The sequence below is a fragment of the Parasteatoda tepidariorum genome, chromosome 1 (genome assembly GCF_982258835.1).
Source record: "Parasteatoda tepidariorum strain Cologne lab strain chromosome 1, Ptep-v5.0, whole genome shotgun sequence".
NCBI classification, from domain to species: Eukaryota; Metazoa; Arthropoda; class Arachnida; order Araneae; family Theridiidae; genus Parasteatoda; species Parasteatoda tepidariorum.
Genome location: NC_141755.1, coordinates 137,382,852 through 137,399,039, shown reverse-complemented (window position 1 = coordinate 137,399,039; position 16,188 = coordinate 137,382,852). Strand labels below are relative to the sequence as shown.

The 16,188-nt window shown below is 25.3% G+C and overlaps 1 protein-coding gene across 12 annotated transcripts; it reads right to left on the bottom strand.

Annotated features, from left to right (window-relative positions):
• Positions 1–680: 680 nt before the first annotated feature.
• LOC147817071 (serine/threonine-protein kinase mig-15-like) lies at positions 681–15,901 on the bottom strand. 12 transcript variants are annotated; one of them, XR_015430098.1, is made up of 6 exons: positions 15,672–15,895; positions 13,541–13,752; positions 12,490–12,553; positions 8,781–8,859; positions 7,219–7,301; positions 681–1,148 (listed from the first exon to the last, which is right to left on the bottom strand). XR_015430098.1 is itself a non-coding variant. In XM_087154328.1 (5 exons), exons 2-4 carry the CDS (start codon positions 13,715–13,717, stop codon positions 7,237–7,239), a joined length of 321 nt encoding a protein of 106 aa, XP_087010454.1. In that variant the 5' UTR covers positions 13,718–13,752; positions 15,192–15,895; the 3' UTR covers positions 681–1,148; positions 7,219–7,236. The 12 variants fall into 12 exon arrangements, 6 of the variants coding, with proteins under 6 accessions (XP_087010454.1, XP_087010459.1, XP_087010458.1 ...); XR_015430095.1 differs by lacking the exon at positions 7,219–7,301 and having other exon boundaries at positions 15,192–15,901; XR_015430099.1 differs by lacking the exon at positions 7,219–7,301 and having other exon boundaries at positions 13,527–13,752; positions 15,192–15,895.
• Between the last annotated feature and the right edge of the window lie 287 nt (positions 15,902–16,188).

Here is a 16,188-nt window from a genome sequence, read left to right as displayed (position 1 = left end):
AAAATAATGATTTGGGAAAAATATGTGTGTTTATCAGCATAATTTGAAATGCACAATTACACACACACACACAAAATTGAAGACTGCTAAAAATTACTGAAAATAATCACATATCTGTTTTAAAAATAAACGATTAAAGCCATAAAAAATAAAGAATTAAATTATAAATACACATATTTAAAAATATGCTTATTTAAAAAAGGATGTTTTAATTTGATGTATAGAGCAATTTACAAAAAAATGATAAAAATGTTAAATATAATGAAAAAAACAGATAACTGAACTGATGTATCATTGAGGGTGGTCAATTTTCGGGAGGGTGACCATCTCAAAACTTTGCTAACTAATTCAATTTTATTCTTACAAACTCCTATTTATTTTGACATAATGGCACTCTTAATGTCAAAAAATAAAGCTTAGACATTAATAAACTATTATCTATATTAATAGTTTTGCATGATGCTGTGATAAGTGAGATATATAAGTGCCAGTATAATTTAATATTTGAATTCTGCAAATCGAATTCAAATTATTTGATAAAGAATTTTTTTTTGTTATTAGTTTTACTACCCATTAATTAATTAATGCAACAAAAAATGCGTGAGAAAAAAGTGCTAGTGTGGGGTAGAAATTCTAAGAAAAATTATGAAAACAGATATGGGAAAAAATAGCAATATAAGGAAGGAAGAAAATATTTTATTAATAAATCACATGCACACGCAATTTCAGATATGAACACGTATATCTTATAAATTATAATTTAACGTACAGAGTTTATACCAATATACAAAGGTTAACATAAAAGTTAACACAGCATTATAAAATTATAAAGTATTATAAAACCAGAATACCATATAAAATATCCACATGCAAAGGGAAAAAAAACATTTTTTTAATATGTTTTCAAACATTGCAAAAAAAATAAACTTGAAGAGTAATTAATTTCACATTTTATTTTTATTACATTATATCACACACACAGTTTATTTAAAACACAAACAAATAAAAAGTATTTCATACTGTAAATGTAACCTTTATTTTAAAAACTTTTCTTTGAAAACTTAAATTTCAAAACTCTTTATGACATTTTTTCAATCTTATATAACAGTTTCCTTACAGTTTCACCCCAATAAGCCTTTATAACAGTACTGAAAATGAAAAAAAAAAATTAATATGAGCTTTAAAATATTTTTGAATGATAATAATCATTTTTTTTTCCTTTTGTAGAATCGATGATTGAAATTAAGATAAACAGATATGTCAAATTAAGGAAGAAATTAAAAGTTAAATAATACTTCAAAATCCAACAATAAATGTCCTTCACTTTATTGTTAAATCAAAGCATTTCTGCAACAACTTATTGTGGGTCAATGGTTGGTGGAGGTCCCTTAATTTTGTGACCAACAGCATAATGGCTTTTGCCTTTCAATCCCATACAAGCTTTTAACCACCATCAATCAGCAACTGTGTGTGGGCTTGTCACCATCCTTCATAATTATACCTCAGTTTGTTTGATCACTCAGACATTGTTGTAAATTTCAGATAATATATATTAAGACAGATGGATTTTATCAAGAAGCTTAAAAAAATTATTATGTTTCATTAAAAATGTTATCCTAATGAATTTGTACAAATTAAAACAAATTGTAAAAATATTCTGTGAAAGATTAGCTAAAATACATAGTTATTTTACCTGTTAACTTTTTAAAACTGTAATACTGATCACAAAAATGATGATAAATTGAAATGGAGAATTGAAAATAGTTAACAATGCTGTTTTAAACAAGATAGTCACCAAAACCACTTGATGCTTGGTTTGTGATGAAATTTAATGCATAATAATCAGAATTGGTTATACTGAGCCAAACTTAATCACTATTACATACTCAAAAATGGGGAAAAATCACAATGCTATAAATAAAATCTGCCACTCTGTCAGAAGATATAAAGCTAGTGTAAACATTTTTAACATAATATTATGGCAAAAATTTTGTTCTGCATCACTTTGCGATATACAATATTAACATGAATGATAATGTTATACAATCGTAACAAATTTGTAACTGTTAGTTAGAGAAGGCAAAATGATACAAATAATGCAAAAAAGTATATAAAATTCATATTTACAGTTAATAAAATTTAAAACAATTTAATTTATTATCATAGAAATAAACCTTAAGTTGTGATTAATATTTTAATCCAACTTAAGCCAGATTTTTTAAAAAAAAATACAATAACAATAATGAAAATTTTAACATCGCTGAATATATATATATATATATATATATATATATATATATATATATATATATATATATATATATATATATATATATATATATATATATATGACATTAAGTAAATACCACAAATAGTGACAGTAAAGAATATTAGACATGATTAAGGTCATAACTCTATTTTAATATAGCCAGTAAATAAAATAATTTTAAAAAAAGGGGGTTATTCATTCACACAGTATTTTATTGAAATTAAAACTTAGATATAATAACATATAATAACAATTTTAAAAGCTTCTTATAATTGCTGAAAAATAAGCAAATACAATTTTGTGAGAGGAGTTACTTAAATGCCCCTTTTAGTTTAAAAATAAAAATAGATTTTATGGAAATAAAATAATAATTCATAGTAAATAAAATTAAAATTATAAGTATTAAATTTTCTACATATTTGTAACATTTCTTGAATTACAGAATTTATATTTTTAGGCCACATTATAGAGGCTTTTTGAGAAACTTTTCAAAGCTATTTTTCAATTTTTTAAGGCTAACTGAAGTCAAGACATTATACAAAATTCAGTTAAAAGAGTTGCACACTTTCTAAACTTAGATTCAATAATTTTATATATAATCAATATCTTATTAAGGATTCAGTTGTGATAAGTTAACACAAGGAATTTTCTAAGTAATATAAAAGAAAAATTCTCTTCATTAAATGAAAAATTTTATTTTCATAATTATGTAATTTGTATTTAGGAAGGGTCATACATTAATGTTTTTCACTTATAGACCATATAACAAAGAATTTATTGTAAGAATGTAAAAGCACGTGAATTTCTTAATTTTATTTTAATATGTGAATTTTTATGGGGAAAATGGGCTTTTTCATTCACACCTTTTCAAAGTGTTTTAATTGGTGCCTTTTGATTTTATTTAATCTCCTTTCTTCATAAAAAAGTTTTAATTTTTTCTCTTGCAATTGCATATTTAAAAAGTATAATATTTCATTGAGCAAAGTTTCACTTCTGTTTCCCATCCCCCAAACTTAAAGTCAGATATTTAAAGTAAATTTCTAACTAACATGTTAATTATGTATTGTGAAAACTTTGGTTGCTAAATGCCAAATTTGTTAGAAATGTTTATTGCAGTTTTTAATATTTGTTCACATTTGTGAAAGTCATTAGAAAAGCTCTCCTCTAGTTTATTTTCTGTTATCCTCTGTTACAATTAATATTATCAGATTGAACATTAAAAACTCGCATATTAAATCACATAGGAATGAATGATTGTATGATTCCTTATTTTTTCTGTACATGTGAAACATTGTAAATTTTTGACTATAGATTCCAGAATTTTGAACCCAAATCAGCTTAAAAGTAAGAAAACTTGTATTGCACATCACATCACTACTGTTCCCATCTTGCTCTTATTTAATAGTTTTGACATAAATAATTGTTTATTTTATCATTGATAAACCTTTTAATAATATATCTTAAAGGGAAAAAAACACATTATATGGTTCTAAAACATAAACTCAAAATATTATTTTTCCATGTCTTGTAACTTACATACCTGTCACTACTGTGCCATTAATTCTTTCTTTTAATGATAGGGGGAAAACTGTGACTATTAGAGTGTTACAAGTTTATTGTCATAAATAAATGATTTTTCTGATTTTTTTTTAAAAAGAAAATAATTTTAAAGAAAAATAAACTTTGAGAAGTCACATTTAAAAAAATTGGTAAATTATTTACTTAATACAAATAATCAAAACACTAAAATCAATGTATCAGAAATATCTGTAATTAGCATTAGTCACCAGTTTGGTTCTCATAAGGAACTTGTCATTTTGCTGTTCCTCACTCAGGCTTTTTTCTATTTCAACAAAGCAAAAACTAAGCACTTTTAAGGACTTTTTCTTGAAAAAATTAAGTACTTCTATGAAAAATTATGGACTTTGAAAACAGTATGATTGTTTATCATCGAATATATAGTGACAGTGCCAATTACATCTTTCTAAAAAATTCAATAAATAAAAGAAATAATAAAAAAAAACAATTTAATTATAATGTAAGCGCTGATATAATCGTATTAATTAACAGAGGCTGCCAATGAAGTACCATGCAATTTTTGCAAGCCTGGGTTGGGTTTTTTAAAAAACGTTTCCAGATTGTTAAAAGTTAACATCATTCAGATTATAAAAATTAACGTTTGAAACTAATCTGTACTCCATTTTTAATGATTTCATAGAAATTGAATTGTAAAATTAAGTGCAGTAATAAAGATTTGCAATTTTTTTCATTTTATTAAAAAAAAAAGAGTAAATAAAGAAATTTGACAAAAACATTGAAAAAATTGTTTCAACAAGTTTTTATATTTGGCTACTAGACAAGTAAATGTTTCTACTAGACAAGTAAATGTCTATATTTACTTTTATGATCAACTTTAACAAAATTATTATTTCCAGCTAAACCTGTTATTAGGAATTAACTTTATATAATGTTACTAAACATTCTGGCAAAACATATGAACTAATTTTAAAGCAACCAAAAATTGAACAAAAATTAAAAACAGTATATTAAGTAGCAATGTTAACTGAATAAAATGATTATTAAAATCTAAGGGCCTTTTAGTTGATTAGATTTAAATTTTTATGAAACAATTTGCTTATCCTTAAGAAATAAAAATAATAGTGTAACAATCTAAAACTTTAAAATAATTTTACAATGCAAGAAAACAAATTATAAATAGTTACCAAATATTTAACTTTCTTGTTAGTAGCAAATCATGCTTTATTTAGTACTCAGGAAAAAAAATTTAAAGTATTTTTGAAAAAAAAAATTGGTTTTCAACAAAACCCTAAAGTTTTTAATGAAAAACCTAGGTACACTGGGATTTTTCAAACCCTGTTTCATACAGATCTATTTAATTTTCAGCACAATCATGAATTCTAAAAATGTTATGCTTTCTATAAATTTAGTTACTTATTACACATTGAAATATTATACAAATTTATTGAATTCTTCAAGATTTTAGGAAATAGTTTTCGTTATGGATTCTAGTTCAAGAATTTTTTCTGATATTTCTTTTCTTAACGTTTTACTTATTTCCTATAAGCAGACGCATTACCAGTAGAACTAAATTTCTTGAATTCTGTCAGTTTTGAAGGTTGGTCTGGGTTTTCTACTTAGGTACCTTAAAATTGCCCTCCCCCCCCCCAAAAAAAAGCACTATCTTTTCCATGTGCAGTAACCCATACTATTCTTTTCTTTTAGAATGCTTTACTCTTCTCATAGAGTATCATTCTAGGCAAAAGCAGAATATATTAATGACAGAACCAATCATTAAAAGGACATGCTTTCTTCCCTTTGACTGCAGCCCCCCTCCCATTAATTTTTGTCTTTCTAAAATGCTTTACCCTCAATGCATGATCGAATTCTAAGTGATAAAAGAACGACATTTTATTTTAAAAAATTGAACTGAAAAATTGTTCCAATCAACTATAGTGATGCTAAAAAAATAAGGACTTTTAAAAACCTAGTACCAAAATTAAATACTTTTAAGGTACTATTTTACTGTATATAAATAATAACATCTTTCAAGTAGGTAATAAATCAAAGTAAAGATGAAAGATATTCATTATCAAATTTTAAGTTGAGCACAATAACAATAAGCAAATTAATAAAAACAGCTAAATATAATTCTTTGCTTAGAACTAACATGATATTATTTGCAATGAAATTGGAATAAAATCAAAATTATTTTTAAAAGAAATAAATATATATATATTTTTATTGTTCAGTTCTTGTAAAGTAAATCTTTTCAAGTAAATTTTTATGTTATTCTCAATCATTTTTTTTCTTCTTTTGAGTAAAAGAATAGTTGATTACATAATGTAAAGACTAGCAGAATAAATTATAATGATATTATTTCATTAGAAAACTGTAAATGTAATTCAAAAGTCACTTTAAAGCACTAGTTTTTATACATGGTTTAAAAAATTCTTTGATATAATTTTATTCTTTGATGTAATGGTCATAAAATAAGCTACTTGTCTTGATATGAAAATACTTAAATCCTCTATTAATTACAAAATGTCAATCATTAGAAACTGACTATGCAGCTTTGTTATTGTTGCTATAAACTGTGTGTGTTTGTTGCTATAAACTTGGATAGTAAAAGAAGGAATTTAGTGTAACAAAAGAGAAAGATCTATGTAGATTATATATGAATGTGCTCAGGTATCTGAATTGTTTTCCATATGCAATAACAGAACAATGCATTTCCATGAACAAACAATTCAATTTACAACAAAGGAAACCCATAAAATTCTTTCTACTTATTTTAATACCAATGTAATGAAAGTTGCAGCATGAGATGCTATGATATATGATAATCTCTGATAGCCAGGATTTATTATCCAAGAAATAATAATGAGAAACAAAAAGCCAGTTTTAATACTAGATCTGGTAGGAATATTTTATCCTCATTAAGAGTGAGACAAACACGAATTTCTTAAAAATATAAGTTTATGCAAAATTTGTTGCACGACCATGGTGAACACTTCAAATTAAATCTAGGACATGATATATGACACATTTGAAATAACGAATGTGATGCAAGTGTTCCATAAAAACATTTTAAATTGTCTTTGCAAATAAATTGTTTTAAAGTAAAAAGATAAATTTAATATTTAAGCGGTTTTTACTTTCATATGTCATTCTGGTATCATAACAGTTACTGCTCTTCCATTATCATTGGAGAGTAAAAAACTAAAAATTATGTTTGTTTATAGAACATAAACAATTAAATCCTGTGTCAAGACATTGAAACAAATGGCCATTGAACGGGAGTATGGGGCCATGAGTCCAAGACATAAAAAAAAGAGATAAAATTAAGAGTGTAACAACTGCAGAGCAATCACCCCTTTAAACAAAGCATTTTAAATCCTACCAAACATTTCAATGCAAAAGGTTATTACCATATATTGCAAAAGCCATCAAAAATTATCAATGTGGATTAAAAAGAGAAATATCAAGACCAGATCCACACAATCATACAAATCTGGGGAAAAAACAAAAGAAATTAATACTTATACATACCATACATTTTTTGACTTTAAGACAGCATATGATGGCATAGAAAGAACAAAATTATATTGCACACTACTCGATTTAGAAATATCCATGAAACTTGAGAATTCTTACAAAGATGACTCTTAATAGAGTTAAATGCAAAGGAAAACTATGCAAAGTAAAACCTATACAAATATCTATAAGAGTGAGATTCCATGTCATTGGAAACATCACTGTTAATGTTAAAATTAATTGAGTGTGATCCAAATTGGTTTAGTTTTATGTCAGAATTTTCGGTTCCATCTTTAATATTGAAAAGAATCATTGTGCTTAAACACCTATTTTGTAAAATGTTTAACACTTATTTTGAGCAATATCCAATTTTGTAAAACATGTCTATGAAATTATGTTTTTTAGCTGTATCCAAAACAAACAGCTCAACAATTTAAATTTTTTTCATAAATTGCAGATTAAAAAAAGTTTTATTTTAATTTTATCAGTTTATTTAATTTTTCATGAAATTCATTATTTTAATTAAATATTTAAGAAAGAGTATGTTAATAAATATGTTTTAATAAAAATTGACCTTTTTTAAAAAATAGTCTGAACATAAAAATTGTCTCTTTATAAAAAACAAGAATAAGAACATTCACATATATTTGTAATAAGTATATTTGTATAAGTACATTTAATGTTAATATTAATGGCTCAATATACGTATAGATATATACAAAATTGTTAAAAAAGTAAAAACTTTCATAATTCATCACAAACAACTTATTCTATACAGGTTGTCGAAATACAACAAATGTGGCATGCATACAGAATTTAATGGTGGGATCTTTCCCAAGTTTTCCTAAAGGAAAGCAGTGCCTTGCATTTCCTCAGTTTCAGCTGAAACTGTACTGACAGCAGGTTCAATACATTCAAAGAAATGAAACTGCAAATTTCAAAAAGTTCTGATTTTATAATAATGAAGACTCCGCAGAACAATTTAATGTACAATGAAATATTTTAAATAAATACTTAACTTTTATATGTGTGCTGTAAAATGCACAAATTAAACTGAAACACATATTAATAATTCAGTTACTTTTTAGTATCTGCTCAACATAGCACATGTTGTCGCATTGTGTGAAAAATTATCAAAATTAAGAAAACCATCATTTTTAACCAAATTAACCTACACAAAAATTATAGAAAACAGAAAGTCTTCTTAATAATGGAGAACTAGTTGTTCGGGTACATTTTTAAACTGATAATGCAACATATGATTAGCAATAATTACAATAAAACTATAATCAGTAATTTTAAATCTCTAACAATAAATTACAGTTTATACAGTTAGAAAATACTTTTCTTAAAAAAAAAATTTGATAAATTCTTAAAATGAGCAGTAAATAGCTGGAATCAAACGTAAAACAATTTATGTTCAGTTATAAATTTTAAGCATTGAAATTATACTCACTATCATAACAAAGAAGAAGTTGCAAGCCTTTGGAATTGGGAAGAGTGACTATAGTGTTAGGTGTAATGGAGCCCTGAGACTAAAAGAAATATAAACATGAACATTAAAAACTTTTGAAATGCTTTTGATAATGATTAAAATAAAATAAAAAAAGGAGCAGAATATATATATATATATATATATATATATATATATATAAAGGTACTTAAAACAAGAGAAATTTTGACATAAAATTACAAAACAATTAATTATATCTATAAAAAATCATACACATAAAAAAAAAGATTCTGCACAATCTAGCAGAAAATATATTGTGTAAAAAGAGGCCCATCAGCAAAAAATAAATAAATAAAATAATACAAAATAATAATACAATACCAATGTGTAAGATGCAGCAAGTACATAAAAATAGAATAATAATAATAATAAAAAATACTTGTATAAATGCCTTTCTAATTTAGGACCCAATAAATGTTTCAATGATACTAACAATTCTTTTTAATTGTCACACATATCTAAAAAACCAAATTAATTCATTTTAATATATATTTCATATGAAAAATCACATGTATTCCAAATTAGTTTCAATTTCCTGTTAAAAAAAGTTCTTTGTTACCACTACAGCAGAATGCTTTAAAATTTAGTGTTTAATGTTAGTATTTTAAGGCTTTTAAAGACAATTTTTGAAGAAAAAACATTATGAATGCAATTTTTGATTATAAAACAGATTTTAATTATATTCTATAAAGTTTGATAAAACCTTAAATAACCCAAAAATACAGTGATTAAACATAGGAACTTCATATATTAAAACCAGAATTTATCACTGTGTGAGTCATTAAAATGAATAATCTAAATATAAACACAGCAAGCTGTTTTTTTTACGCAAAAAAACACTGTGGTACCTCGTTAATGTGAACATGCTTAACATAATTTTTTTAACAGGGTGCTTAGCCAGATTTTTTAACAAAAAATAAGTACCTTTTATATACTTTTTAAGCACTCTAATTAGGATCTGTGCAGCAATAAAAATATTTTTTTTCTATTGTTTAAAGTTCTTACTTTATAAACATAATGAAATTCAAAAGAATCAAAATTAATTTAAAAAATTCAAAATCATCATAATAAAATTCACAATCAATAAAATTCAAGAACATTTTTGAAAAAATTACGCAATCATGATAAAGTAACTAGTTTCTGATAAATATTGCAGAGAAAAATTTGAAAATCGTGCCTTTTTTTGTAATTTAGAACGAGAATCGACAAGGCAAAGAAAAGAAAAATCTCATTTCAAAATATAGAAAATTATGCACTTTTTACAACCCCGAAGTAAAAAAAAACCCACCTTTAAGGGCGTTTAAAAAACGCAAACAAAAAAAATAAGCAAATTTAAGGACTTTTTAAATATGCTAAGCACCCTGTTTAACATGAATTAAATTTTTATTCCCTGCATAATTGAATACGTACATAATACTTTAAAGTACTTTTAACATGAAATATCTTCTAAGGTGTACTTGAATTTCATTGCCCTTGGATAAAAATGTACTTTAAATGTGAACAAAAAATTCAGTTCCCCTTGAACAGGTAAGAAAACTAATCATTCACAGTTCTAAGAGTTTTTTAAATGCTTTGTTATTGAGTTATTAATTACAGCAATTAAATTAATGAGTTGTATGAATTAAATTTGTTGAGAGAGCATTGTTGTTGAGCATTACAGGAAACAAGCCTTTTGTACTCTAATGTGAAAAGAGTTTTCTTCTACCTCATGAGTGTGAAAGTAAAGAGGCATGCTTTCTTGAAAAACCCATATTGATCCTTTGCTCAATATGAATAGTTATTTCTCCACCACTCTCGTTCCAAGAAATTGATATTACTGAACTGCATTTCTAGAGATAAATATGTGTGGAGCTAAGATTTTTCCTAAATTTCACAAACGAATACTTTCATTTCATAACGAATACTTTTATTTTTTTTTTTGTAATGAAAAATGAAAGCTTGAATCATTTTTTTTTTGGATACAGTTAATAAGATAGAAGACTTTTGGAAAGCGTGTGTCAATAAGAAACCAAAACAAGATATTACCAATTATCTTGTTAGTAATCCTCTCTAATTTGTAAAATGAATAAATTTTTTTCAATTAGTTACTTTTAACCCACTGATGGCTCTGCACAAAAAAAAGTTGGCTTTGAACCTGCAGTCTTCTCCACATAGCAAAACGGGTTTTTTCCACGTTAATAGATAGGAGAATAGTGCACAGGTGAGAAACATTCTTCTAATTTTACCCATTTGCTAAACAGCCAGTAGCATTAGTAATTTTTTATTTGCTTCAACAGATTTAAAAAAAAAAGATAGAGCACCTGAAGTAAGAACATTTTTTAATTAAATTCATCTGAACTAAAATATTTTTAGCTTCCTTTATAACTTTATTTTATTTTTTGAAGTAATTGGTTGTATTTATTATGAGATTTAAAGAAATCATTTAATATAAAGCGGAAATAAAAACTAGATATATATTATAGTACAATTATAATTATATGTTTCACACATAAATAAATATGAAATCAAATATATATTAACTTACATATTTATAATGGGGATATAACAAAAAGCTTTTTTTACTACAAAAAACTAGTTTTACAGACGCTTTTATTATGACAAGGCAATTAGGAGGGTTTATACTAGACTTTAATCTTCACTTTTCTTGAAAATACAGTAATTGGAAAACTGAAATGTTAAGCATTAAAATTTTCTTTCAAAAATTAAGATAAATTTTCAGTTTTTCTATTCTGCTTTTGTGTATAATCTTTGTTTTTTATATGTGTTTTTATAATAGTGCTGCATTCTTTAAAACTTTTCTGATAGACATTACCTCTTTTAATGTTTTATGCATAATTTTTTTTGCAGAAAATATTATTTTTAACATTAAAGTTTTGTTTTAAGAATTAAGAGGATATTCTTTTTTATTCACCTTTACAACTTAAGCTTTTTTTTTCAATAGCAGTTTTTTTTTTTTATCTTAAATATTTCCAATTATCTTAGTATCTAATTATCTTTACTAACTTAAACATTTCTGTTAAAACTTTTTCCCCTTTACCCCATATCAATTATACAGCTCAATATGACTAAACTTATTCCAATATAAAAAATATTTATTCATGTTTTTTAATTTAAAAAAAAAGTGTTGCTATTCAATCAATTTTCTTTGGCCAAATATTTGGCTATTTCACTATTCGATACATTTCTAATTCATAATAGAGATTTAAGACAAGAAAATGCAAATCAATAACAGATATAGATGTTAGAAAACATGTATTGTATGATTTTCTTAAAAATAATTTCTGAATTGATAATGTGAACTACTTTCAGCATGAACAAATTTTCTGTCTCCCTTCGAGGTGACATTAAACAAGGTTTGACTGTATGTACATAAAATTTGAGAATAGAAGAAAATAGAGCTACAAGTATGCTACGAAGCATAGTAAATAACAGTTGTCTTCCTTCTTTTTTTAAAATTTGTGATAAGTTAATTCATACTGAGAAGCAGTGCATAGCTGAATAAAATTTTGATACAGTGTTAACTTTAACGTGTGCCAAATAAATATTTATCTAGTATTTCTTTTGAATTATAAGCATAAACACTACACATAAATTTATGGACATAAATACAAAACTTAGATAACATAACACTTATGCATTAATTCTTGTTTACCTATTTTAAAATGGATAGCACATTGAAGATCTGCTACATTTATCCAACCACTTCTTTTTTCAATCTAAAATATGATCACAGTAAGTAAATTACAGTTAAGTAAATTGTTTTCATTAACTATAAAAAAAAGAATGGATAAAAAATTAACTTCTTAAAATATTAACTTAAATTAAAAAAAACTCATTTTAGTAAATTTTTTTTGTGGCTTTTCATTAAGCATAACAATAACTTTTAAATAATTTACCACTAATATAGCAACCACTAGTAAAAATGGTCTAAAATACATTTTTTTAATGTCATGTCATCAATTCCAATTTAACTCTCAATGAAATAATAAAAAATTATAAAAACTTTTACAAGCCTTAAAAGAGCTGAATCTTTAAAATACTGCTTATAAAATAACAAAATCTTTAAAAAAAAATTGAAGCTATTTTTTTAATAATATATGACATTTAAATTAAAACCATTAAAATTAAACAAAAATACAGAAATTAATTTAGCCACTGTAGTATTTGTAAAGTTTAATATTGAAACCTTTTTTTAATTTTATTTAAATGTAGAATACCAGTTAATAAAATTAGCCACTTAATACAATCAAACTTCCTAAGAACGAATGATGCTTTATTAAGTGACAGGCACTGTATATTATTAAAAGACAAGTCTTGCTGCAGCTCCCTATAAGAAAATGGGTTTTTAAAACTTTTATAACTTCTTCTCTAACTAGGACAAAAAAAAAGTTTGGGAGAGATGAAAACGAATTTGTATTTAATATTGAAATCTGAAATTTAATGATTTACTCATAATAAGCTTAAAAGAATGTTTAGTTACCGTTAATAATAAAAAATAAATGAAACCAAATAAAAATTAATTACATTGATTAAAATCAAAACCTGAATCATAAAACATGCATTAAAAGCTATTTCAGTTTCCCTATAAGCTAATTAAAAATAATTCATTAATAACTAAAATATAACTGTAAGGAATATATAAAAAACAATCCAGAACTTGAATATGTGTTAAACTGATAATACACTCACTAGCTAATACTCACTCCATCAGTTCTTAATATTTTGCTCCTCAGCCATGAGAGGTAATATACGCGTACTCTACATTTTTCGCCAGACACTGTGACAAGGATATTTTGGCCATCTAGGACTTCCATTTGCCGAAATTTTCTCCTCGATATTAACTGATACACCTTACCTTGACCACTACGGTCAAGAAGCATGAGTCCATTCTCTGTACCAATCAGTAGATTTACTCCTAAGTAACAACAGTTTATATTAAAAAAACAATAAAATGAATTTTAGCTACAAAATTAAGTTCAAAAAGAAATTAATACAAAAAATGATAATTCCAAGCAACAGTGTGATAAAATATTGCTATCAGCAATGTAAAAATTCCACCTAATGCTTAAGTCACAGTTAGTAGCACAAACAAATAAATAAGTAAATTACACAATGCAATGAGTTTAAACCAGCTTTTAATCTATTTTAATAAATGTTAACCTGCTTTAATTCCAATTAATATCAGCAAATTACTGATTAATTTTTTTCTACAAAATAATTTATAATTTTATTATGCCATATTAAAAATTTAATGTCCTTGTTCGTTACCCACGAGAAAACTTAGAAGGATACACAATAAAACATTTAAACATTGTGTTGCAATAATAATGAGTGATAATTTATTAATAAATTAATAACGTAAGGTTTACTGCTTACTTTTCACACTAAAAATAAACACCATCAAAGACTTTAAAATTATTAAAAAAAATGTTTCACTATTGAATGCTTGAATTTCAAACAAATGGCATGTTTTTACAGTTTGTTATTTATTTATTTTGATTTCTTTTGCGAGCAGCAGAAACGATCATCGCCTGGAGATCCGCTGTTTGAAGTGAAATTATTTAGTCGTAAGTGAACTCATTTATTTAAGAAGGTTGAAATAACAATCACATTTTAAAATAAAGCAATTTAATTTGATAACTATTAATGAAAATAATAATGAAATTATTAACGAAGTTAAACTCATAAAATCTGTATGAAAAATATCAATGGTTAAAAGCCTAGTTTTTAAAATATACAAAACAATGCCATCCAAAATTTTTTAAAACACTTATAGTGTTTTTCTTTGTAAAAAAGCCAGCAGTTAAAATATGCAAGTACATACAAACGTAAGTCAATATAAAGGGCTATAATGTATTCAGTCTTGTTCTAAATGTATCACGTTTTTTTTTAAAAAACTCACACCTAATTTTATCACTAATCTAGCACTAAAACTAAGAATTAGAGATAAAATTTCTATTAAAAATAGCAATCGGAATTCTGAGAAATAGCAATGCTCAGAACATTTCAGATTAACAAAATTTAAGTATTACACAATAAACGCAAGTTTATTAAGAAAATAAATAAACAAAAGATCAAGGTCTTTGAATATTAACCATTGTCTTAAGCTACTTAATTAATTATTTCAATTTTTATCTCTTATATTAATAATTTCTACCTTAGTAAATTTCTTGTTTACTTTGTTACAGAATAACAAATTACTTATTTATCACTTCAAAAGAAAGGAGAACATTTAAAATAAATTTGAAACTAAAACTAGCTCAAAAATAACAAGTGCAGAATCCACCTAAAAAAAACAAAAATCCATAAGTTTTTCGATCTGATGATATCCATATACAATTTTTGTACACATACCTTTTACTACAGACTCCTCCTTAAAAGTAATCAAACAGTAAGTATAACGTTTTAAATTAAAAAGGCTACTCGAAATAATAATATTTTAGATTTAATAATGAATTGAAAACGCTTAAAACTAATTTCGTTGGATTTAATTGACGTGTTTACATAATTGCATAAACAAGCAAATAAATTCATTGGGGTAATAATAATTCAACTTCAACAATTCATCTACAAGGAACATCGAGCAGAACAGGCACAAGGGTTTTCACACCAGTTACGATTCATTCAAAAGGCACATTCAACAGAACAAACAGCAGAACTTCCACACAAATTAACATTAACAGGGCAATTACAATTCAGTTAAATTTATTCATTCACAAGGCACATTCAACAGATCAAGCAAAAGAGGCAGCCAAATAATATGCAAATATGTAACTAAGTCAACTCATGTGAAGAATTTAGTGCCAAAAACAATATTATTTATATAAAAATTACAATAAATGTCGTCAACATGCCTAAATACTCGAGCATGCGAACTTTCATTAGATAACCAGGAAAACAAGTAGCCGTGAATTTAAAAAACATTGTGCACCCTGAAATAGGTAGATACTATTAAAAAAATGCATTTCTATTTTAATTGAATTCTTTAATTTGAAAATCCAAACTAATAGCAAATTTAAATGGTAAAAATAAAGTATTGGTTTAAAACCAATTTCCAAAGATTGCGCGAAGCTATTTTTACGCTTTTAGCTTACTTGTTTTCTGTGACGTTTTTAGATTTCCTTGGAATTCAAATTTTATAAGGGGTTAGATAAAAGCGCGCAGCAAACTAATAAGTAAACATCATAAAAGGGAGCAGAAATAAGAATAAATCGCTTTATTCCATTCTAAGCGAAGAGGTAGCTTGTCGAATCCCACTTTTACCCTGGATTTTATTCCAAATATTTCTATTTCCTGGTATATATAAGTCCCTCAATGAACGGATCGTAAAGACACGGTTCCCAGCAGATAA

Bases quoted from the DNA above. Each gene is read 5' to 3' on its own strand.
- LOC147817071 (XM_087154328.1), bottom strand. From the start codon at position 13,717: ATGCTTCTTGACCGTAGTGGTCAAGGTAAGGTGTATCAGTTAATATCG. The intron at 8,860-13,540 runs GTGAGTATTAGC...TATTTCTTTTAG, and splicing joins AAATATTAAGAACTGATGGA to TCTCAGGGCTCCATTACACC. The intron at 7,302-8,780 runs GTGAGTATAATT...TTTTTTCCCCAG, and splicing joins ACTTCTTCTTTGTTATGATA to ATTTGTATGATTGTGTGGAT.